The sequence below is a fragment of the Pimephales promelas genome, chromosome 2 (assembly GCF_988280905.1).
Source record: "Pimephales promelas chromosome 2, fPimPro1.hap1.1, whole genome shotgun sequence".
NCBI lineage: Eukaryota > Metazoa > Chordata > Actinopteri > Cypriniformes > Leuciscidae > Pimephales > Pimephales promelas.
In genome coordinates, this window is record NC_142770.1 from 7,726,692 (window position 1) to 7,750,518 (window position 23,827).

General features: G+C 38.0%; 1 protein-coding gene across 1 annotated transcript in view; it reads left to right on the forward strand.

The window, feature by feature from the left end:
- Positions 1–23,827, forward strand: part of mgat5 (alpha-1,6-mannosylglycoprotein 6-beta-N-acetylglucosaminyltransferase) — an 83,265-nt gene that overhangs the window by 36,890 nt on the left and 22,548 nt on the right. The window contains exon 4 of the mRNA XM_039682587.2: positions 22,165–22,241. Coding sequence (XP_039538521.2) covers positions 22,165–22,241 — 77 coding nt within the window. The remainder of the gene's footprint in view (positions 1–22,164; positions 22,242–23,827) is intronic.

Below are 23,827 nucleotides of genomic sequence, written 5' to 3' on the forward strand. Positions count from 1 at the left end.
GTGAGTCAAAGTTATAGCGCCACCAACTGGCAGCAGGAAGTGTGTCACTTTCAAAATGCTTTGATATCACCCTCTTATTTTTAACCGATTTGCTTCAAACTTCATCTGTATAATGTAAAAATACAGCAGATGTAGACCTGTGAATGGATTCTTGATATCTTTGATACTGTTGCTGTGGCAACAAACAAACTTTAACATTCTTTTTTGATACTTTTGGGACTCTTAGCATGCTTGAAATTGCTTGAAACAGATAGATACAGATAGCTCGACAGATACATCACATTTATTAGCCAGTAGGCATGTGCAACTTTGGCAAAAGATTAAAGTAATGTCAAAAAAGTAAACACTAAAAGCCTCATATCTTCTAAAAATGTAATTATACATCATTTGTTTCTAAATTAAATTATACAAATATTATAATTAAAGCAGTTTTTCCCTTTTTTCATTTAAGAATTATGTTTACGTTCAAAAACAGCCAGGTTGTAAAATTCAGAAGAAGAAAAAATAATCTGAGTCATACGTAGTGCTATACTGCCCTCTTGTGTTCAATATCAGTTAGGCCTATTGTGTATATTCCCACCGGTTAATCAACGTGTGACTCCGCTGGGACTCGGGAACTTTTAAATCGCTTACTTAAAACCGAAAGTCAAAATACAGATATCCGCACAAGACATTAATGTTGTGGAGTAGAGCAAGCATTTTAAATAAATTCCTATTAAGTAGGATTGAACTAAACAGAATGAACGTTCACTCTGTTCTGCTGGTTCCTCGCTGTTGGCGCGCACAGTTATGAATGCTTGTGCAGCCATGAGTTTTAGTTTAATTTTAAAATTAGCGCAATTTCGGGATTTGTATTATTTGAATTTATTTTTAAAAAACACAATGTTGAGTTTTATTGTAACACTGTTTAATCGCGCCCACGGTTATATTTTATATATAATTATAATGTATTTCTGTATAAAATAATACTACAATAAAAAACACATTTGTGACCGACCTGATCCAGCAAAATTAGTCACAGTGACCCAAATTTAAAAATTGAGATTTTGATATTAATGGAAAGAGGACACTGTAAGCTTTCAAATGATACCTTGGTCATACCTTGAATGGTTGTAAAGATATACAGATTTGAATTCTGGTCGTCTGCCCTTTTTTTCCAATTGAAAACCTAAGAAAATCGCTTTTAAAGTTTTTTTGCCCGTTTTTTTTTAAAATTTTTTTTATATCTTTCAAAATCCATAGCATTTTAAGGGATAAACTATTTATTTTATATAGCTTAATTTGACCAAATAGATTAACATATATAAATGCAATTTAACGAGGCTGAAACTCAACTTATTTTTAATTTTTTTGAAATAAATAATTAAAAGTCACTTTTACAAAAATGTTCTAAAAGCAGAAAGATTGAAGAGGAGTCAGAGAGGAATTCAGTTTTCATACGGATTAGCCCACATAAGCAGAGAGCAGTCTGTTTTCTTTTTTATTTTGAATGGTTGTCTTTAAAAGTAGACATTTCAATATGTCTGTGAGGATACCTTATACGCTGACTTTCGGTTCATGAGACAAGCTTCAGTTCACGTGCCGCGCGTCTCCGCGTCGTGATTAGGCCTAGCCTATTGTCTGCAATTTATTTATTATTATTAAATCCTAGTAATTGGTTGATGAAACATTGATTTAAATTAAGATAATTATTTTAAAACGAAATTTACGTTAAAGAAAGGCTTTGTGCTTGCATGTTTAAGCTATGTGAAAGTTTTAGTGCTTCCAGAGAACGGTCACGTTCGGATTGTTTTTCCTCATAAATGCGAACACGGAAAATAAAATAAAGATTTTATGTTCTGGAGAGAGTCAACCCTTCTTCATCCGGTGAGTATTACTTTTGGTTTGTGCAGTGTGGTTCACATAGGCCAATTTATTAAAATATTTAATTATCTGGGAATTGGATCTCCTCCATAATGCTGAAATTGCCCAATTTTAAAAAATTTAGTAATAATTTAAGTTTTGTGGTGTAAGTCTACGTATTTTATAATGTTAACTTCAAATAATACTAATAGTAATTTAAAGATGTTGTAGCATTGGGTCTGGACGTGAAGGATAACTTCGGGAGTTGAAGGGACGTGTCGGTGTCGTGATTCTGTCTTCTCACACCGCGACACAGGTTCGTGGATCTGAGTGTCAAGATCGTTACAGCCTTACATAGGCTATATTCTTCTTGCAGATAAATATACTCACGCAGTTTAGGTTAGAAGCCTCCAGTGAGTTCAACGTTTCAGGGGATACCCGGGAAATGCTCAAAGGTGACGAGGGGAGTTGAGAAGAGCAATGTTTATTTCAGCGAATTTAAAGCTTTGACAACTTTAATCGTTATTTAAATACCTTTACTCAATTATCTCGACTACGAAACCCTGTGAGATTATTTTTGAATGTCTGTTCTTTGAAATTAGCAAATATATATATATATATATATTTTTTTGTTATTTCATGGTTTTTCCACATAATCGGCCCATATCTTAAAATGGAAGGTTGCAACTTCCGACTCATTTCGCCAGAGCGGGTCACATTTGATTTTTATTTTTTAAACAATGTAATGTGTAACCTAAAAATAAACAGATTATTTGATAAATGGTATATTTAAATCTGCATATTGTAGCCTAATATCTGCAGGGCAGCCTAGTCTTAATAAATGTATGCTTCATTTTTCATTAGTAAATTTGATCAATAAATTCAATAATTTAGAATAATAAGACACTATAGGGCTGTTACCCTAGGTAAGGCTGATCAAATTAAATCGGTTACACAATAATGTTACGAGATTGGTTTAACAGGAGTCAATTAAAAATCGCTGTAAAGAACGATACTTTTAAACATAACCCTAAATCACCATAAGGTGTCACCAGATGACCGTCTTAATGAACGAGTCATGGATTCAAAATGCTGAATCATTCAGTAATGAGAAAACACATTGCTTTGAGATGCGCGATGGGTCGCTGTGATCTTTGTTTAACTATTTTCTCTGCTGAAACAGAAAAAAGTCAATATTGCATCTAAAAAGTCAATATTGCATCTAAAATGTAAGTGACTTGACTTGTGTGTGTGACTATGTTTGTTGTAGTGATAAGAGTTGCACCCTTGTTAAAGTTTAAGGCCTTGTGTTTTTGGATATATATCTTTCTTTCTTTTTTTTTTCTTTTTTTTACAAAATATGCATATAACCCATATATTTTAGATTTATTATTTGCTTTAAATTAAATTAAGATTGTATTTTTGGTAATTGAACCTGAATGAATTTAAAAATGAATGTGCTATATTTCAGATCATATATTTGTTTTTCTTAAAATTTGAACTAACTTTATTCTCAGCTGAATTATAAATATTTTATTTCTGTATGAATTAAAAACACATTTGATTTTTCTTTTTTAATCAATGTAGAATGTGTAACTGAAATATAAACAGATTAGGGCTCTGTTCGAGGACAAGTAACTAAAACCAATGCGACATGATGAATGTTTGTTTCCCAAACCATCTCAGAGTAACAGCTTACTTTTCTTTCTTACTATATTCTTTCTTAGTATAAACTGTGCTGTAGAGCTTGCATCAGTCAAAGCAGGGTTACATTTTGCATGTCGTGCACAATAAACCTAAAGGCACCAGGGTGGCGGTGCCACCGGCTTCATATATGTATATATACAGTATATATATATATATATATAGCTGTAATCCGCGATGAAGGGCCAAAGCCAGTGGCATGGCCACCCTGGTGCTTTTAGGTAACTAAGGAACCGGGGTTGCGGTGCCACCGGCTTGGGCCCTTCATCGCTGCTCGCAGCTATATTTAGGGCCCAAGCCCTGAAAGGGCGAAGGCCCTATTGTTTTCCTTGGGATTATTATTCTTCTTCAGTATTATTATTATTTTGCTACCTTTTGGGCACTTTTGGGGCCCTTAACGTGCTCGAAAACTCTTGAAACTTTGCACACGGGTCAGAACCCGCGGCCATCAGAGCCGGGCTGAAGATGGTACCCGGGCGTGGCAGGGCAGCTCGTCAGCGCCCCCTGGAACGGGGTCCGAACACTTGGTCCATAACTCAAACACGCTTGTATGTAATAATATGAAACTCGGTACACATGTTGATCTCATCGTTTCATCTATACCTCGCGCTCTTACTTTTTACCCCAGCCCAACAGGAATTTGGCTATTGAGGTTTGTTTGTAAAACGCTCGCAATGGAATGTCAAATACTCCTCCTAGAGCTTTGATCCACATTCGACGAAACTCGGTCAGCGTGAAGTCAAGACATTGAGGATGAAAGTTTGCGAGGGGATTTTTTATATCTCGAACGGTTTGTCCGTGGCGAGGAAACGAAATCATGGCGAGAAACATGGAACAGGAAGTGTGTTATAACTTCAGCATACATTAACTGATCTTGATGAAACTTCAGCAGTGTGTTCGCTGTAAGAGGACGATCACATGGATGTGACTATTGTGAGTCAAAGTTATAGCGCCACCAACTGGCAGCAGGAAGTGTGTCACTTTCAAAATGCTTAGATATCACCCTTTTATTTTTACCCGATTTGCTTCAAACTTCATATGTATAATGTAAACATACGGCAGATGTAGACCTGTGAATGGATTCTTGATATCTTTGAAACTGTTGCCGTGGCGACGCATCAAACTTTACCCTTCTTTTAGGATGCTTTTAGGATGCTTTTGAGACCCTTAGCATGCTTCAAATTGCATGAAACTCGACAGACACATCACATTTATTAGCCAGTAGACATGTGCAAAGTTGCAGAAACGGGCGTGGTGAGGGCTCAGTAGCGCCACCTTTTGACAAAAGTGGGGTGGTTAGTTTTAACTAGAGTTACAAAAATTGGTATGTATATTGTACTCCTTGAGCCGGACAACTTTCTAATTGACACTTATTAGCTAGGACCCACAGAAAGTCAGATATTTTTGTTTGAATATGGCCACTCTGAGCCTTTGGCTGGCTGGCTGGCTGTCTGTGTGTGTGTGTGTGTGTGCAGGGGGAGGGGGCTTAACCATTTCACTGCTGTGTGTATGACCTGCATAAAGAAAATACATTTCTCAAGCCTGGTATTTTTTAAATAAGTTTTTATTTTTATTTTTTATAAGTAAAGGCATATAACTAGTTTAATTGTAGTGAATTGACAATAGTTTTATATAATTAGTTTATTAATCAGATTAACTTGGTCAATAAACTTGGTCTGAAAATTTGGTCCATAAATCAAACACACTTGCATGTAATAATATGAAACTTGGTACACATATAGATCTCATCGTTTCATATATACTTCACACTGTTACTTTTTACCCCAGCCCAACAGGAAGTTGGCTATTTAGGGTTGTGTTTAAAACACATGCAATGTAATTTAAATTATTGCTCCTAGAGCACTGAACCAAATTCGACGAAACTCGATCAGCGTGAAGTCAAGACATTAAGGATGAAAAAGTGCCACGGGATTTTTGATATCTCGAACGGTTTGGCCGTGGCGAGGAAACGAAATTATGGCGAGAAACATGGAACAGGATGTGTGTTATAACTTCAGCATACATTAACTGATCTTGATGAAACTTCAGCAGTGTTTTCGCTGTAAGAGACCGATCACATGGATGTGACTATTGTGAGTCAAAGTTATAGCGCCACCAACTGGCAGCAGGAAGTGTGTCACTTTCAAAATGCCGTGGCAACGAAACAAACTCTAACATTATTTTTTGATGCTTTTGGGACTCTTAGCTTGCTTGAAATTGCTTGAAACTCAACAGATACATCACATTTATTAGCCAATAGACATGTGCAACTATGGCAAAAGATTAAAGTAATGTCAAAAAAGTAAACACTAAAAGCCTCATATCTTCTAAAAATGTAATTATACATCATTTGTTTCTAAATTAAATTATACAAATATTATAACTTCCCCAATTTTTCCTTTTTTTTCATTTAAGAATTGTGTTTACGTTCAAAAACAGCCAGAATTGTTGTAAAATTCATAAAAAAATAATAATCTGAGTCATACGTAGTGCTATACTGCCCTCTTGTGTTCAATATCAGGTAGGCCTATTGTGTATATTCCCACCGGTTAATCAACGTGTGACTCCGCTGGGACTTGGGAGCTTTTAAATCGCTTACTTAAAACCGAAAGTCAAAATACGGATGTCCGCACAAGACATTAATGGTGTGGAGTAGAGCGAGCATTTTAAATAAATTCCTATTAAGTAGGATTGAACTAAACAGAAAGAATGTTCACTCTGTTCTGCTGGTTCCTCGCTGGTGGATCATATGATTACTTTGTCATAATCTATGACAAAAATGCTATTATAAACCATATTAATAATAGATAATACACATTGCTCTTATTTTTGAAAAATACATTCATGAAAAACAAGATAACAAAAATCATTAAAAAAAAATATAGCCATGGCTGCTATAAAGCAACATATAATTGAAAGGCAATTAATAATCTGTCATTACGTCACTGCATTATGATATTACGGCTCCAATACGGTGCAGCACAAAGCACTTATGTGCATCCCGAGCGGAGAATGATGTGCTTGAAGCCACATGAAGTTACAGCGCATTGAGTCCGTATTGAAAAGTTCAAAGCACAAAGGAAATACATATTTATGAACAGTGTATTATACATTATCTATCTATGCAATAGTTTATTGAGCCTTTTCTTTTAAAGGTTTTAAATTTCAGTTACTGTGTGCGTGAAGAACAATTATAGTGCTCTGACTCTAGTGTTGTGATCTAACCGACAGCGTCCGACACCCGGTAGAAAGTAACACGATTAAAAGTTACAGCAATAAAGTCCAGCAAGAAAAAGTTTCTTCATTCGAAAATATAGACCTTTAGACCTTTATCTTAAAGATCCAGTATAATAGGATTAACATTGAATCATTGAAGATCGTTTCATCATTGACTGTAACCGAATGTGACGTGCTGTTTGAATGCTGAATGGAGAATGACTGACAGGCGCAGAGAGGGAAAAGTTTGTGTTCTTGAATTTAATGACTTAAATATTAATTTCTATATCACATAATAGCTTCAGAACACTAATAATACAGTACACAAAAACTTTATGGTACTTTAGAAAGTTTTTGTGCCTTTGTGCCTAACAGAATAGTATATGCACAATATAGAATTTGAATCAGCCTCGTCAAAGATGGCAGTGTCAGAGCCGATACCGATCCTGAGTATCTAATCGGCGCACTTCTTTTCAACAGTCAAATTGAAATTGAAATTGCTTGAAACTCAACAGATACATCACATTTATTAGCCAGTAGACGTGCAAAGTTTCAGAAACGGGCAATGTGCAAGGACTAAATAGCGCCACCTTTTGACAAAAGTGGGGTTGTTAGTTTTATCTACAGTTACAAAAATCGGTATATACATTGTACTCCTCAAGCCGGACAACTTTCTAATACATAGTCATTAGCTCGGACCAAGAGGAAGTCAGATATTTTGGTTTGAATATGGTGAGCCTCTCTCTGAGCCTACGTCCCTGTATGGCAAGCCCTTTTAACATTTAAAAGCTAAGTTTGCCTGTCCGGAATTAACATTGTAGATATCAACAACGTCTTTCTGTCTATTCGTAATTACTTTTTGGATAGTTTGTATTATCATTTAAGACATCTGTAACATAATTGTGACTAGTCGAAATGACAGAGTATGGCAAGCCGTTTTAACATTTAATCATAAAAGGGCCAAAGCCTTCGGCACCGCTACCCGGGTGCCTTTAGGTAACTAAAGGAACCGGGGTTGCGGTGCCACCGGCTTGGGCCCGCCATCGCTGCTCGCAGCTATATTTATTATTATTATTATTATTTATACGACTATTCGGGCACTTTTGGGGCCCTTAACATGCTCAAAAACTCTTGAAACTTTGCACACGGGTCAGAACCCGCGGCCATCAGGGCCGGGCTGAAAATGGTACCCGGGCGTGGCAGGGGGGCTAGACAGCGCCCCCTGGAACGGGGTCCGAACACTTGGTCCATAAATCAAACACGCTTGCATGTAATAATATGAAACTCTGTACACATTTTGATCTCATCGTTTCATCTATACCTCGTGCTTTTACTTTTTACCCCAGCCCAACAGGAAGTCGGCTATTTAGGGTTGTTTGTAAAACACTCGCAATGGAATTTTTAATACTCCTCCTAGAGCTTTGATCCAAATTCGACGAAACTCGGTCAGCGTGAAGTCAAGACATTGAGGATGAAAGTTTGCGAGGGGATTTTTGATATCTCGAACGGTTTGGCCGTGGCGAGGAAACGAAATTATGGCGAGAAACATGAAACAGGAAGTGTGTTATAACTTCAGCATACATTAACTGATCTTGATGAAACTTCAGCAGTGTGTTCGCTGTAAGAGGACGATCACATGGATGTGACTATTGTGAGTCAAAGTTATAGCGCCACCAACTGGCAGCAGGAAGTGTGTCACTTTCAAAATGCTTTGAAATCACCCTTTTATTTTTACCCGATTTGCTTCAAACTTAATCTGTATAATGTAAATATACAGCAGATGTAGACCTGTGAATGGATTCTTGATATCTTTTAAACTGTTGCCGTGGCAACGCATCAAACTTTACCATTCTTTAAGGATGCTTTTGAGACCCTTAGCATGCTTCAAATCGCATGAAACTCGACAGACACATCACATTTATTAGCCAGTAGACATGTGCAAAGTTTCAGAAACGGGCGTGGTGAGGGCTCAGTAGCACCACCTTTTGACAAAAGTGGGGTTGTTAGTTTTAACTAGAGTTACAAAAATCGGTATGTATATTGTACTCCTCGAGCCGGACAACTTTCTAATTGACACTCATTAGCTAGGACCCACAGAAAGTCAGATATCTTTGTTTGAATGTAGAGAAAATCTTAGAATTTTGCCAGTCTCTCAGTGTCTCTCTGTGTGAGTGAGAGGAGGGGCGCCTGTCAGGTTAATTTTAACCCTTTATTTGCTGTGTGCGACTTCTCTGGCATTTTCGGGGGCCTTAACATCCTCTAAAACTCTTGAAACTTTGCACACGGGTCAGAACCCATGGCCTTCAGGGCCGGGCTGAAGCTGGTCATCGGGCGTGGCAGGGCGGCTCGACAGCGCCCCCTGGACTGGGATTCGAACATTTGTCCATAAATCAAACACACTTGCGTGAATTAATATGAAACTCGGTACAATTATAGATCACATCAGGCCAAACAACTTTCGTGCTCTAAGTTTTACGACAATTAAAATGGAAGTTGAGAATTATGGGTTGTTTGAATAGTTGTCCTAGGAGAAATACATCAAATTACAACGCATGTGTTTACCAATCACAACCAAACTCGGTGTGCAAGAAGTCAAGACATTGAGGATGAAAGTTTGCGAGGGGATTTTTGATATCTCAAACGGTTTGGCCGTGGCAAGGAAACGAAATTATGGCGAGAAACGTGAAACAGGAAGTGTGTTATAACTTCAGCATACATTAACATATCTTGATGAAACTTCATCAGTGTGTTCGCTGTAAGAGGACGATCACATGGATGTCACTATTTCGAGTCAAAGTTATAGCGCCACCAACTGGCAGCAGGAAGTGTGTCACTTTCAAAATGCTTTGAAATCAACCTCTTATTTTTACCCGATTTGCTTCAAACTTCATCTGTATAATGTAAATACATGGCAGATGAAGACCTGTGAATGGATTCTTGATATCTTTGATACTGTTGCCGTGGCAACGCATCAAACTTTAAAATTCTTTTTTTTTGATGATTTTGAGACTCTTAATGGCTTTTGAGGCCCTTAACGGGTTTGAAAACTCTTGAAACTTTGCACACAGGTCATATCCCACAGCCATCAGGCCCGGGCTGAAGATGGTACCTAGGCGTGGCAGGGGGGCTAGACAGCGCCCCCTGGAACGGGGTCCGAAAACTTGGTCCATAAATCAAACACGCTTGCATGTAATAATATGAATGAAAAACTTAATCTGTATAATGTAAACAAATGAAAAACTTAATCTGTATAATGATGAAAAACAGATCAAAAACTTCATCTGTATAATGTAAACATACGGTAGATGTAGACCTGTGAATGGATTCTTGATATCTTTTAAACTGTTGCCGTGGCAAAGCTTCAAACTTTGAAATTATTTTAGGATGCTTTTGAGACTCTTAGCATGCTTGAAATTGCATGAAACTCAACAGACACATCACATTTATTAGCCAGTAGACATGTGCAAAGTTTCAGAAACGGGCGTGGTGCAGGGACTAAATAGGGACTAAATAGGACTAAATAATTTTTGACAAAAGTGGGGTTGTTATTTTTATCTACAGTTACAAAAATCGTTATATACATTGTACTCCTCAAGCCAGACAACTTTCTAATTCATAGTCATTAGCTCAGACCAAGAGGAAGTCAGATATTTTGGTTTGAATATGGTGAGACTCTCTCTGAGCCTACGTCCGTGTATGGCAAGCCCTTTTAACATTTAAAAGCTAAGTTTGCCTATCCGGAAATTAACATTGTAGATATCAACAATGTCTTTCTGTCTAGTCGTAATTACATTTTGGATAGTTTGTAATATCATTTAAGATATCTGTAACATAATTGTGACTAGTCAAAATGACAGACTATGGCAAGCCGTTTTAACATTTAATCATGAAAGGGCCAAAGCCTTCGGCACCGCCACCCCGGTGCCTTTAGGTAACTAAAGGAGCCGGGGTTGCGGTGCCACCGGCTTGGGCCCGCCATCGCTGCTCGCAGCTATATTTTTTGTTTGTTTTTTCGCACAAAAAGTATTCGCGTCGCTTGGTAAACATATAGTTGAGCCACGGTAGTCACTTGGGATATTTAAACATTTTCTTCATTGACTTTTTGGGCCGTCAAGAGGCAGTCCCTTAGGAGCCAATGTGGTAGTTATACAGCTCTCAAATTTAATCAAAAATATCTTCATTTGTGTTCCGAAGACGAACGAAGGTCTTACGGGGTTGGTACAGCATGGGGGTGAGTAATTAATGACTTAATTTTCATTTTTGGGTGAACTAACCCTTTAACCATCATACTGAGAAAGTTTATAATTTGGATGTGTTTACGGTTCTGTCAGTTTAAAAATGCAAGCGGTTTTTAAACCTCTCGTGCCTAACAAGTCACTGAAGAGTCTCAATTCTGAACCCAAACATCAAATTCCGTTCTCTATCGCGTCTATTTGTGCTAGGATATACATATACAATCAAAATGATGTCAAGACGCCCATCTCGGCTGGTGTCCTTGTAAATGCAGTCAAATATGGCTCACGTGAACGTACAAAGTGACAGCAGCATAATATTCGTGCTGCCATCTGTGTTATTGATGTTAATCAAACAACAAAAGAAAAGACAATCACTTTTGTAGATGTAACGAATTTATTGTAAATTTGATTATTCAATTTCTGTACTTGAATGCTGTTAGTATTACCTGAAAAACATAAAGCACTGTTTATTTGATTTGCGTCTTTGTTCTGTTGTATTTATCTATGCTTGTAAATTATTTTCTATGCGGATTCTATGATTAATTCTTTCCAAAAAGAGCTATTCAAGTTGTCTTGTGACTTTTATTCTTCATATCGTAATATACGGTAGCTATATCTCTAGGGCTGGGCAACGATTAATCGCGATTAATCGCATCCAAAATAAAAGTTTGTGTTTACATACATGTCTGGTACTGTGTATAATTATTTTGTATATAAAAATTCTGAAAAATGTGTTATTAATATATAAAATATTTATATTTAATATAAATTATGTATAAATATACAGTATGCAAATATTTCTTAAATATATACATGGATGTGTGTGTATTTTATATATACAAAATAATTATACACACTACACACACATATTATGTAAACACAAACTTTTATTTTGGATACAATTAATCGTGATTAAACGTTGCCCAGCCCTACTCACAATGTCTTTTTTTTTTCGTGCAGTCCTACAACGTACGATTTGAATCTGTTTTCTGATTGGCTGAAAGACTTTATTAAGAGATCAGAGAGACCGAATCTTATAACTCTTGTTGAGTTTGTTTTGGGAGCATTCATAGTTCTAGCAGCCTGTTAGCTTAGCCGTTTTTTAATATGAATAATAATGTTTGTCACAACAAACAAACTGAAGCTTGTAGTTAGCCCAGAACAAATGGAAAATATTATTTTTAGTGTAGAAAGCGATTGAAAGACCCTGTTATTTTTCCAAATATTCAGCAAACTATTTTCCACGTTTATAATTTCTTCATTATCTTTTTTTTAAAATGTGAACATTGTCCTTTTTTAGCATATTAGCATATTATATCTGCATCAACAAATCTGATAAGTCAAAACAAACTGAATCTGATAAGTCACAACAAACTGATGCTAGAAAATAACAAGTCAATAATAAGGTAAACAAGCTAAAACCATCTTTTCTCAATTTTTATGAATGTTTGAGAAACTTGTTTGGAAAAAATGGCAAAACTGTTTAGTGCTAGCTCAAAATTGACACACTTAACACCTGTAATTATGTTAATGTTTGTTTTCCACTATCTCCACTTTGAGCATAGCATCAGACCTGGATTGGCATTATCTCACATCTGCGTCTGCGGATCCACCCGATTAAAACTGGTGAACTGACTCCCGCCGATGTTATCTATCCAAACATAGCACATTTCACCCAGGCTTTCTCTCTTTCTCAGAGGTTATCGGCATCGCGTGCCAGCAGCGAAGAGAGCCCAGGTGTTCGTGCGGCCCGTGTCTGTGTGTGCGTTTGTTTGCGCCAGCGGTGTCTGTTACCGTCTCTCTAGACGCTGCTGAAATGACGCCGCTGGCACGGTCTAAGGTTCTGGCTCTTGGCTCCTCGGAGAGAGAGAAAGAGAACCAGAGACAGAGACACCCACTGTTAGCAAACAGAATGGCTGGCTTCATTGTGCTCGTAGATGCCGCTGGTGGACGCAAGGCCAACGTGTAATTAATAAGCTAAACACTTGCAGGCTAAAAACAATAGCACAAAGACCACTTTCATGAAGAGACAGAGCTAAAGTTAGAGTTAGGCCTGTTCATACCAAGAATGCTAACTGTAAAGATAACTATATTAGCATCCACACCAACGCACACCAATGCTTCAGTCACGGCGTCTGCCGCTTTAAATGCTCAAGCTCTTTACAGTTGGTGGTTTCTGATTGGCTATCAATGTTTTTATCATTCAGCAGCTATAAAAAATAATTCTGAAAGTGATTCCAACTATGTTGCTCTTTTATATTAATTATCATTATATAGTTCTCCCTCACTGAATTGAAATGCTTATTAAAAATTAGAGCCCGACCGATAAAGAATTTTGAAGGCCGATAACGATACAAATATTTTTGGGTTTTAAAATCCGATATTCCGATATATCGGCCGATATTTTATTTATTTATTTAAACTGGACATGATAGTCACAAATTTTGTTATGCTTATTTGAGTTTAGATTGTTCTTTTAATTGTTATTCAAGCAATGTATGTATCGAAACCAACTCAACGAGTGTTGCCAACAGGGACTGTGTAGAGTGCCCTCTGGTGGACAAACTATACAACTCCAACACTCATGACATGGTTCAAGCGTGTTTCGTGCGTTTTAATTTTATTGTTGAAATATTTATTTATCTGCCATTATAACTGCCGATACCGATAGTTTGGAAAATGCCGAATATCGGCCGATAATATCGGTCTGCCGATATATCGGTCTGGCTCTATTAAAAATGTATCGTCCTTGGTGTGAACAACCCTTTATTTAGTAAAGCTTTAATTCTCTTAACACCAAGTTTAAAAATGAATTTATCCCTCACGTTTGCTAAATAGATGTGAATGATACCTCAAATGTTATGTCCTGTTACTCTTCTAAGCGGTTAAACTTTCGATTTTTACATGAAAACTTGATCAGCCTAAATTCAGGGTTGCAAATTTTGCCAAGTTTGATGACTTTCTTCAGAAAATGGTTTTGTCAGTTTCTTCAGAAAATTGTTTGGTCAGTTTCTTTAGAAAATGGTTTGGTCACTTTCTTTAGAAAATGTGTGACCAAAATTCTGGTTTGGTTTTCTTTTTGTCTCTTTTATACCAGTTAAGGTTTCCGATATGAAAATTCTAACCGATAATTATTTTCATGTTGTGAGTGATAAATGGGTGATATTAAAAGGTTAAGATTTTTGATTGAATGAATGAATGAATAAATCAAATATTATTAGTTAAATCAGTTGTTTTACAACAACTCAATCAATATAAACCAATACTGATCTTTTTTTTTTTTTTAAATCTTCAAATTGAAACAATAAAATACTAATATCATTTATCCCTACATAACATAGTATTTAACATTTGTTTTCACAGAAAATTGTCATTTGGAAACTGTTATCTAGATTAGTGTCATTGTTGTGGAAAATTTCGGATTATTTGGTAATTTTTGGACATTAGCTCATCATTTCCCAGTTCTGGATGTTTATCACCTGTTTTTGCTGTGACGGAGGTCTCCAGAGAGTCCGTGGTTGGCTGTGGAGCGTTTCTGCTGTTGGTTTCATACATCTGGGGTGGATATGGTTTCCCCGTTTAGGGAACTGGCTTGCCACAACCAGCGCAAAAGCTCTTCTCACCCACTATACAAGCCAACCACGATAGGTACTTCCCAGTTTGTATTTGTAAGACGTCGAGTTGTTTTTCCCAAAAGTGTATACAGAAAGAAGGCTCAGACACAAACTTGTCTTCGGCCCGTGTCTGTGTGGTCCCAGGGGGTCTGGTTTGGAGCAGTGTGTTGCTGATGAGAGAGCACACGTCTTTTTTTTTCTCTGTGTTGTCTCCATTTGTGTGTAACTAATTGTCTGTCAGTCACATTGTCGGACTCTTTAGCTCTTGTGTAGTCAGAAATGTGATAGTTATCAGTACTCGGTATTGAAAGGCCCATTGTGTTTACGATTCTCCTGTGGGATGATGATCCGATTCAGAGCGATGGTCAGCACACAGTGGAACTTAAATAAGGGCCAAAAAATGTTTGCTTGGTTACAGTTTTAGTAGTCCCTATTTAAAAAGTGAAAAACTAAGGCTTTCTGTGGAACCTTCTGAATCCCCAATAGGCTTTCTGTATTTGCAAATCAGACCCACAGCATCGACGTGGGGGTAATTTTGGCTCATTTCTCTGTCCAGAACTGTTTCACCTCATATATTTTTGGGATATGTTGCTTGAAACGACCGTTCCAGGTCATAAAACCGCATTACTGAGCACACTTCTTGGACTTGCTGTTCTTCCAAAAACCTACCTATTTATTTATTTACGTTGGGTTCAAGAACTTGGCTTGGTTGTGTTTCACGTCAAAATCTTTTGGAAGAATTTAGAAAATATTTTTTTCTCAAAATGAAAGGTACAATAGGTGATTCTTTACAGATTTTTGTTTTGCTATGCTGGTTGAAAGTCTCCTATCCTGATACCAATCACTATGTTAAAGGAGAACTCCAGTCAATTTTAACATTGAGCAAATTTTTTGTACATTGCTGTCAGTAAAGACAAAAATGTCAAAAATCGGTGTCGCCTACACCGCATTATCCTCTTTTTAAAATTCGCACCCTGTTGACTTCAATGGGGCATGTTCTAAACCTGCTTTTAGCCTCTTCACATCCTTGATTTGTCATTACGAGTGGACAGCCATGTGAGTGATGTTTTTAAGAGTGACCATGGTCAATCTGACTGCAGTAGATGTGAAAGATATGAATAAAAATGATGTTAATTCAGCCAGCTCACATACCTGTATTTACTTCCTGTTTTCGGTCAAAGTCCAAAGTAGTCGATTGTCGAGTTCGCGTGCGCAATCATTGGTAACTAAGCAACAGTGGGTGCGAATTTTAAAAAGAGGATACATTTTTGATTTTGAAAATGAGCTCAATGTTAAAACGGCTTTGGACGCCGATTTGCAGTGAGGCCGTGTGTCCACCAAAGCGTTTTTCCACGCGCCTGGTGTATTGTTTTCAATGGGAGTGCTGCGTTTTTTTAAACGCCATGAGTTACTTCATGGCGTAACGAGGCGCTGAACGTTTTTTTACTGGTCGCCGAGAGTAGAAAAATGTTCAACTTTGGATAAAACGCAGCACACATCACTGTCACTTCTTACCCAGCCGTCCAATCACAGTGGAGGAGGGGCGGGACTAATACCACACTGACCAACTGTCACAACATTCTTTCTGTACAACGAGACCGAACAAAATTTTTTTAGTATGAAACAAATTATCTGCGAAATCAATTACAAGTAAACTGTGCTGCGGATATTCTGTATCATAGCAACGAAACGTCTCAACGGAAAAAACGCTGTGCTGACAAAACACTCTCATGCGCCCAAAGCACGGCGTCTTTAGCAGAGCGTTTTCAGCTGGCTAAAAACTCTTTGGTGGACACACAGCCTAAGAGTGGAATCATATGCTTTCAATGCTAACTGGCTAAAGTTAGCATTTCCCACATCACCTACTGCACCTTTAAGCCTATTTTTATGACTTTTTTTATTGCATTTTGCTCCTAAAAATATTATTTTTTTCGAAATAGCATTATGCTATTCTAATGCTAAATATTCTCTTTACTATAATGCAAAAATATATATATATATATATATATATATATATATATATATATAAAGTGTGTGTGTATACAGTATATACATGCAAAGTTTCCATTCAGATTGATATTAATATTATTTAATAGATTTTTTTATGAATACTATATTAAAAATGTTCATTACAAATTTTTTAATGACCATGTTTAATTTGGCAAATTTTGAGCATTTTGATGAAAATAATGTCTCTTTATATATATATACTTGCACAGTATACAGTATGTGCACTGTGGCTTGGACTTGATTTCATGAGATTCACCTTTATTTAAACAGCAATCATCTATGATCTGACCTCATTTAAAAATTAAAAGTGTGTGAGTCACATCCATTTGCAAGCTTCAGCAAAACCATTCCTGCTTGGCAGGGAGACTGAATGGCCTCAAATCGCCTAGAACAGAGATTATACACACACAGCACTGTACATTCCCTCTCTGTAGAAGTGCCCTTGGTGTGTGTTTTCTGGCGTGAGAGAGACAAACGCACGCGGCTGCTCTGAGGGAAATTTGTCTCACTGAAGCGCAAAAGAGAGAGAGACAGCTTTCCTGAGTGCTTTTCCTCTCTCGCTCCTCCATTTCTTGCTGTTTTCATCTCGTTGAAAGACACACTCATTGTCTGCTTGATGATTGTTGTGTTTGTCGTGCAGGGTCTCGCACTAGCCTGGAGGAGTGTGTGATGGCAAATGCCCATCTGTGTGGGTTTATGAGAAAGGGTGTAAGTTAAGCCTGTCAAGCACAGCTGTTTTTATGTACCAACACATGCGGAAGAAGTTGTCTCTCTCTCGGCTAATCATTGTTTTTGCACCTGACAGTAATGAGGACGTTCAATAAAGTTCATCATAGAAAAAAAAAAAATACATGACTATATGTCTAGCATGACGTTCTGAGCCAATCAACAATGCATTTCTGTGGTGATGATGTCACCACATCCCATAATGCCTTGCCATTAACCTCTCTTGTCTAATCTCATTTCCTCTCATCTCATTTTAAACAGAACAAGTCGATAGAAAACCACCACAAACAAATTGTATTAAGTGACGCAAGGGATTGTGGGTGCACACTTTAAAAATCGTACACCAACCAAGCAATGTTTCTGCACTTTTTCCAGCATGTTATGATTTGGGACTCCAGTATTGCAAATTAGGGCTCAATTTCGCAAAAAGCATATTGAGTAGTTTTATAAAAAAGATATGGTAGATACAATAAGGGTATTTATTCAAATTTAAACTTAGTATCAGTATTGATGGCATCACTGCATCCCATAATGCCTTGCATGGCCCTTCATGTTATTCAATCCTGTCTTGAAAAACAATCCCTCTGTGGTAGATGAGGATGTCTGGTGTGTATGTGAAACAGATCAGGTTTTGGCATAATTATGGTCTAAATTAGGTCTATTTTAGGTCTAATTTGTGTTTGTATGTTAAACAGCCAACTGGCTGATTGAGTTAGTGTTGAGAGACATATTTCACAGCTTGTTTTTATCTTCTCTTTGTAGTCAGCCCTCTTTTTCTGTCTTTCAGCTATATTTGGGCTCATTTTGGGCTCATTGTTTATCCCATGACCTTTGAGTTATTTGTGTCATGTGACTCAATAAAATGGCCTAAATTCTTTTAGCATGTGACCTTAAACGATGTGGATTCATGAATGTCATATACGTCCTTTATAATTTGGTGGTTCCCTTCAGTGGGGTGTTTGTTTCGTTTACAGGAAGTGCTCTTAATGTGCGCTGTGACTGTTTTAGGTTCATTGTTCTAGAGCGCCGTCATGTCTTAACGCTTTATGAAGGAGAGAAAGAGAGCAGAAAGATGATCCAATCCTTGCAAATCAAATAATTGGAAATCACATGGCTAACACCCTTGCATGGCTGCAGTTTGTGTCCTCCCTTTATCCCGTCTTGTCTCCTCTCATCTCGTCTTTCATTTGTCGCATCTCTCCTTCTTTCTTCTTGCCTCTATTTCTCCAATACACTCACATCTTATTTCCTCTCATCTCACCTCATCTGCTTTCATTTTGCCTTATCTTGTTTCTTCTCCTTCTCTCGCTTTTCTCTCCTTTCCTCTCCTAGTTTTCTCTCCTCTCGTCTCATCTTGGCTCCTCTTATATCATTTATATTCATTTCATCTTATCTGGTTACTCCTCTCATCTAATTTCTTTTTGTCTCCTCTTTCTTCTCTCCTTATTAGAGCTGCACGGTTAATCGTTAAAAGGTCGCAATCTCGATTCAAACACCCACGCAATCTTATTCCTAGATGACAGTGATTCTACTATGTCTTAGGCCTGTTACACATCGCAAGCGTGAATGGCACATATTTTGTCGCTGTCTATGTTAATGGATGAGAGTTGGCCGTCTTGATTTCAATATGAATGCTCTCGTTCATTGATATAATGAGCGGTGGGAAAACACCGCTCGCACTCTGCTGACGCTTGCGAAGTGAAACTGTTTAAACAAAGACTTTAGGGACTTTGGTTAACCTTTGACAGTACGATTATCACACTGCAACATTCAAATCTGCGTTCTCGCCGCCGCTGATCTGTAGAGATCTCCATTTTATCCCCAAAAGATCATGATTCTCGATTGATCATGAATCATGCAGCTCTACTGTCTATACTTGTCTCATTTCTCTCTTTTCACTCCTCTCATCTCATTTTGAGTCATCTCCTCTCACTTCACCCGGTTTCCCCTCCTTTCGTTTTGTATCATCTCATCATCTCACCTAGTTTCCTCTCCACTCTTTTCATGTTATATCATGTCATTTCAACTTTCTTTTTATCTCCTCTCATCTCATCTCACTTGGATTCCTCTCACTTTTCCATCAACTCTTCTCATCTCAACTCTCCTCAACTCTTCTCTACTCAACTATTCAAAACTCTTCTCATCTCAACTCTTTAAAACTCTTCTCATCTCAACTCTTCCCAACTCAACTCTTCTTAACTTTCCTCCACTCTTCTCTTCTCACTTCAACTCTTCTCATCTCAACTCTTCTAAACTCTTCTCATCTCAACTCTTCTCATCTCAACTCTCCTCAACTCTTCTCTACTCAACTATTCAAAACTCTTCTCAACTCTTCCTAACTCCACTCCACTCTTCTCTTCTCATTTCAACTCTTCTCATCTCAACTCTTCTAAACTCTCCTCAACTCTCCTCATCTCAACTCTTCTAAACTCTTCTTAAAGGGTTAGTTCACCCAAAAATGAAAATTAAGTCATTAATTACTCACCCCCATGCTGTACCAACCCCGTAAGACCTTCGTTCATCTTCGGAACACAAATAAAGATATTTTTGATTGAATCTGAGGGCTGGATCACTCTTCCATAGACAGCCTGAGGGACTGCCTCTTGACGGCCCAGAAAGTCATTAAAAGAAAAGGTTTAAATATTCCATGTGCCTACAGTGGCTCAACTATAACTTTATCAAGCGACGAGACTACTTTTTGTGCGGAAAAAAAACGTAAATAACGACTTTATTCGACTTTCCATTACTTCCTTATGGGCGCATGCGCGAGAACTGAGACGAGACCGTTCTTCTTCGATTACTTTTTGTTACCGGCTGCTCACCGCTTAGGAGTTTTACCGCCACCTACCGTATAAGATGACGTACTGATATAGCCGGAGGCGCAAAACGTTCTGTTTACAAGCAGTACGTCATCTTATACGGTAGGGGGCGGTAAAACTCCTAAGCGGTGAGCAGCCGGTAACAAAAAGTAGTCGAAGAAGAACGGTCTCGTCTCAGTTCTCGCGCATGCGCCCACAAGGAAGTAATGGAAAGTCGAATAAAGTCGTTATTTACGTGTTTTTTTTTCGCACAAAAAGTAGTCTCGTCGCTTGATAAAGTTATAGTTGAGCCACTGTAGGCACATGGAATATTTAAACCTTTTCTTTTAATGACTTTCTGGGCCGTCAAGAGGCAGTCCCTCAGGCTGTCTATGGAAGAGTGATCCAGCCCTCAGATTCAATCAAAAATATCTTTATTTGTGTTCCGAAGATGAACGAAGGTCTTACGAGGTTGGTACAGCATGGGGGTGAGTAATTAATGACTTAATTTTCATTTTTGGGTGAACTAACCCTTTAACTCTTCTCATCTCAACTCTCCTCAACTCTCCTCAACTCTTCTCTACTCAGCTATTCAAAACTCTTCTCATCTCAACTCTTTAAAACTCTTCTCATCTCAACTCTTCCCAACTCAACTCTTCTTAACTCTCCTCCACTCTTCTCTTCTCATCCCAACTCTTCTAAACTCTTCTTAAATCTTCTCATCTAAACTCTTTAAAACTCTTCTCATCTCAACTCTTCCCAACTCAACTCTTCTTAACTCTCCTCCTCTCTTCTCATCTCAACTCTTCTCATCTCAACTCTTCTAAACTCTTCTTAAATCTTCTCATCTCAACTCTTCTAAACTCTTCTTAAATCTTCTCATCTAAACTCTTTAAAACTCTTCTCATCTCAACTCTTCCCAACTCAACTCTTCTTAACTCTCCTCCTCTCTTCTCATCTCAACTCTTCTAAACTCTTCTTAAATCTTCTCATCTCAACTCTTCTAAACTCTTCTCATCTCAACTCTTCCCAACTCAACTCTCCTCCACTCTTCTCTTCTCATCTCCACTCTTCTCTTCTCATCTCAACTCTTCTAAACTCTCCCAACTCTTCTTATCTCAACTCAAGTTAGAAGTGAATGCACAAACACAATAATTATGATGTAACGGGTATTGTTAGTAGCAAGATGGCAGGAAGTCCTGTTCTTATCAAACTTATGAACCTTAAAAAATGTATTATACAACATGGATTAAGTTTGCGACTGATTTGTTCCTTTCCTCTCGCAGTGCAAAGTGACAACAGAACTTATTTCAAGATATTTTGAATGCACTTGGCAAGATGTGTGTGTTTGGGTCTAGTGTTAATTTCACACTGTGTTAATTTGCTGTGTTAACTGGATTATTGATCTCATTACCTGGCCAAGTTCCCAAAAGCTCGTTTATTTTCAGTTGTCATTGTGTAGTATTCAGTCTCAAGGGTCGTTAACAGTAAATGTTGCGCTACAAGTTTATGGATGTACTTAGCATAAAAACTGTTTTAAACCAATCACACATTGGACCCTCTTCATGAAACATAAGCAGAACAAATTTGTGTGCAAATCATTCACGAATCTCATTTTTACATAAATTTCCCATTTTCTTATCTGCTTAAAAGGGAACATTTACATAGGGATGGCTTATTCACAAATTACAAACAAATGTTTTATGCTTGTTTTTCATAATTAAGGCCCATCTACACTTCGCTAAAATTGGTTTGCTTTTCTGTATTTTTTTCTTCAGTTCATATGAGGCAACACTGCTTGATTGAGAAAATTTGAATGCTTTTTGGGTTTGGGACCCTAATATTGTGTTACAGAGTTAATTTGAGAGTGTATTGTATGATAATTGGATGGTATTTATCTTCCAGTCGAATGCTGGTGTGTGCTGAGCAAGCGTGTTGATTTTCAGCTGTGATTTGTGTAGTTTTGGGACTGTTGTGTGCTTATTATGTTCCTTTCTTTCTTTCTCTCTGTGTGCCCAGACTTGCTGAACGGAGCACAGGAGAAATGTGAACTACCCTCGCTTGATGGGTTTCCTCATTGTGAAGGCAAGTTGAAGGTGAGTGTTTTCTCAAACGTGCTGAGAAAAGCTTCTCGTTCTGAGACTTGTTAAAATCCCTCTTTAACAGCTGCCACTGTCTTTCTCGAGATGGCTTCTCATCTGTTGGACTTTATTTAGAAACCATTTTCATCTTGAATCCAGACAGGGAAAATTAAAAGCTCTCAGCGGGATGTTCCCCTTACAAACATTAACAGCAAGATATTGATTTGTTTTGAGACATTTGAAAGCTTTAAACTGCTATGGTGTTATTAATGAGTGGAGTACTACGAGGACCATGGGCTTTGGGAAAGGTTGGAAAAGGATAAGGAAGAATAAAACAAAAATAGTTTGGACTTGTCATTTACAGACACTGTGGCTTTTATTAATTGTTAATTTTATTCATTAATTAGTCTGTAATATGCCTCTTCTTAGTATTAAAGTGCCCGTATTATGCTATTTCAAAGGCTCCTAATTATGTTTTGGAGGTCTCCAGGTTGCATGCATCAAAAGATCAAGATCAAAACTCTTTAATTTTCTCACAATATACATTTCACATCACTCCGTTCCTCACAGGGTCTGAAACGGTTCGATAAAGGATTCAGTCTCTCTAAAACCCTTCTCTCTGAGAGCTTTGTTTGTTCTAATTGGTCAGATGACCCAGTCTGTTGTGATTGGTCTACTCTGCTCTGATTGGTCAGATGGCCCAGTCTGTTGTGATTGGTCTACTCTGCTCTGATTGGTCAGATGGCCCAGTGTTGTGATTGGTCTACTCTGCTGTGATTGGTCAGATGGCCCAGTGTTGTGATTGGTCTACTCTGCTCTGATTGGTCAGATGGCCCAGTGTTGTGATTGGTCTACTCTGCTCTGATTGGTCAGAAGACCCAGTCTGTTGTGATTGGTCTACTCTGCTCTGATTGGTCAGATGGCCCAGTGTTGTGATTGGTCTACTCTGCTCTGATCTGTCAGACGACCCAGTCTGTTATGATTGGTCTACTCTGCTCTGATTGGTCAGATGGCCCAGTGTTATGATTGGTCTACTCTGCTCTGATTGGTCAGAAGACCCAGTCTGTTATGATTGATCTACTCTGCTCTGATTGGTTAGACGACCCAGTCTGTTGTGATTGGTCTACTCTGCTCTGATTGGTCAGATGGCCCAGTGTTGTGATTGGTCTACTCTGCTCTGATTGGTCAGATGGCCCAGTGTTGTGATTGGTCTACTCTGCTCTGATTGGTCAGATGGCCCAGTGTTGTGATTGGTCTACTCTGCTCTGATTGGTCAGATGGCCCAGTGTTGTGATTGGTCTACTGGTTGCACCATGAGTCGGAAACCAATTGGCTTTAGCAGCACTGAAAACAGCTTCTTCTCCACATCGACAACACAAACCAAACTCTTCCACTTTTAGCTACGTCAAAGTCGACGTTGTTTGCAGACAACCAATGAAGACTGCAATGGTCAGAATATATTCTTTCTTTTAGGAGACAATATTTTTATATATCTGCATGTTACGACCCTTCTCTGGCTCGTTCCCGTCTAGGGAATATTAGAAGGGGAACACAGAACCGGTTCAATCAAACGTCTCTATGGACCACTTAATGTGTTGAGA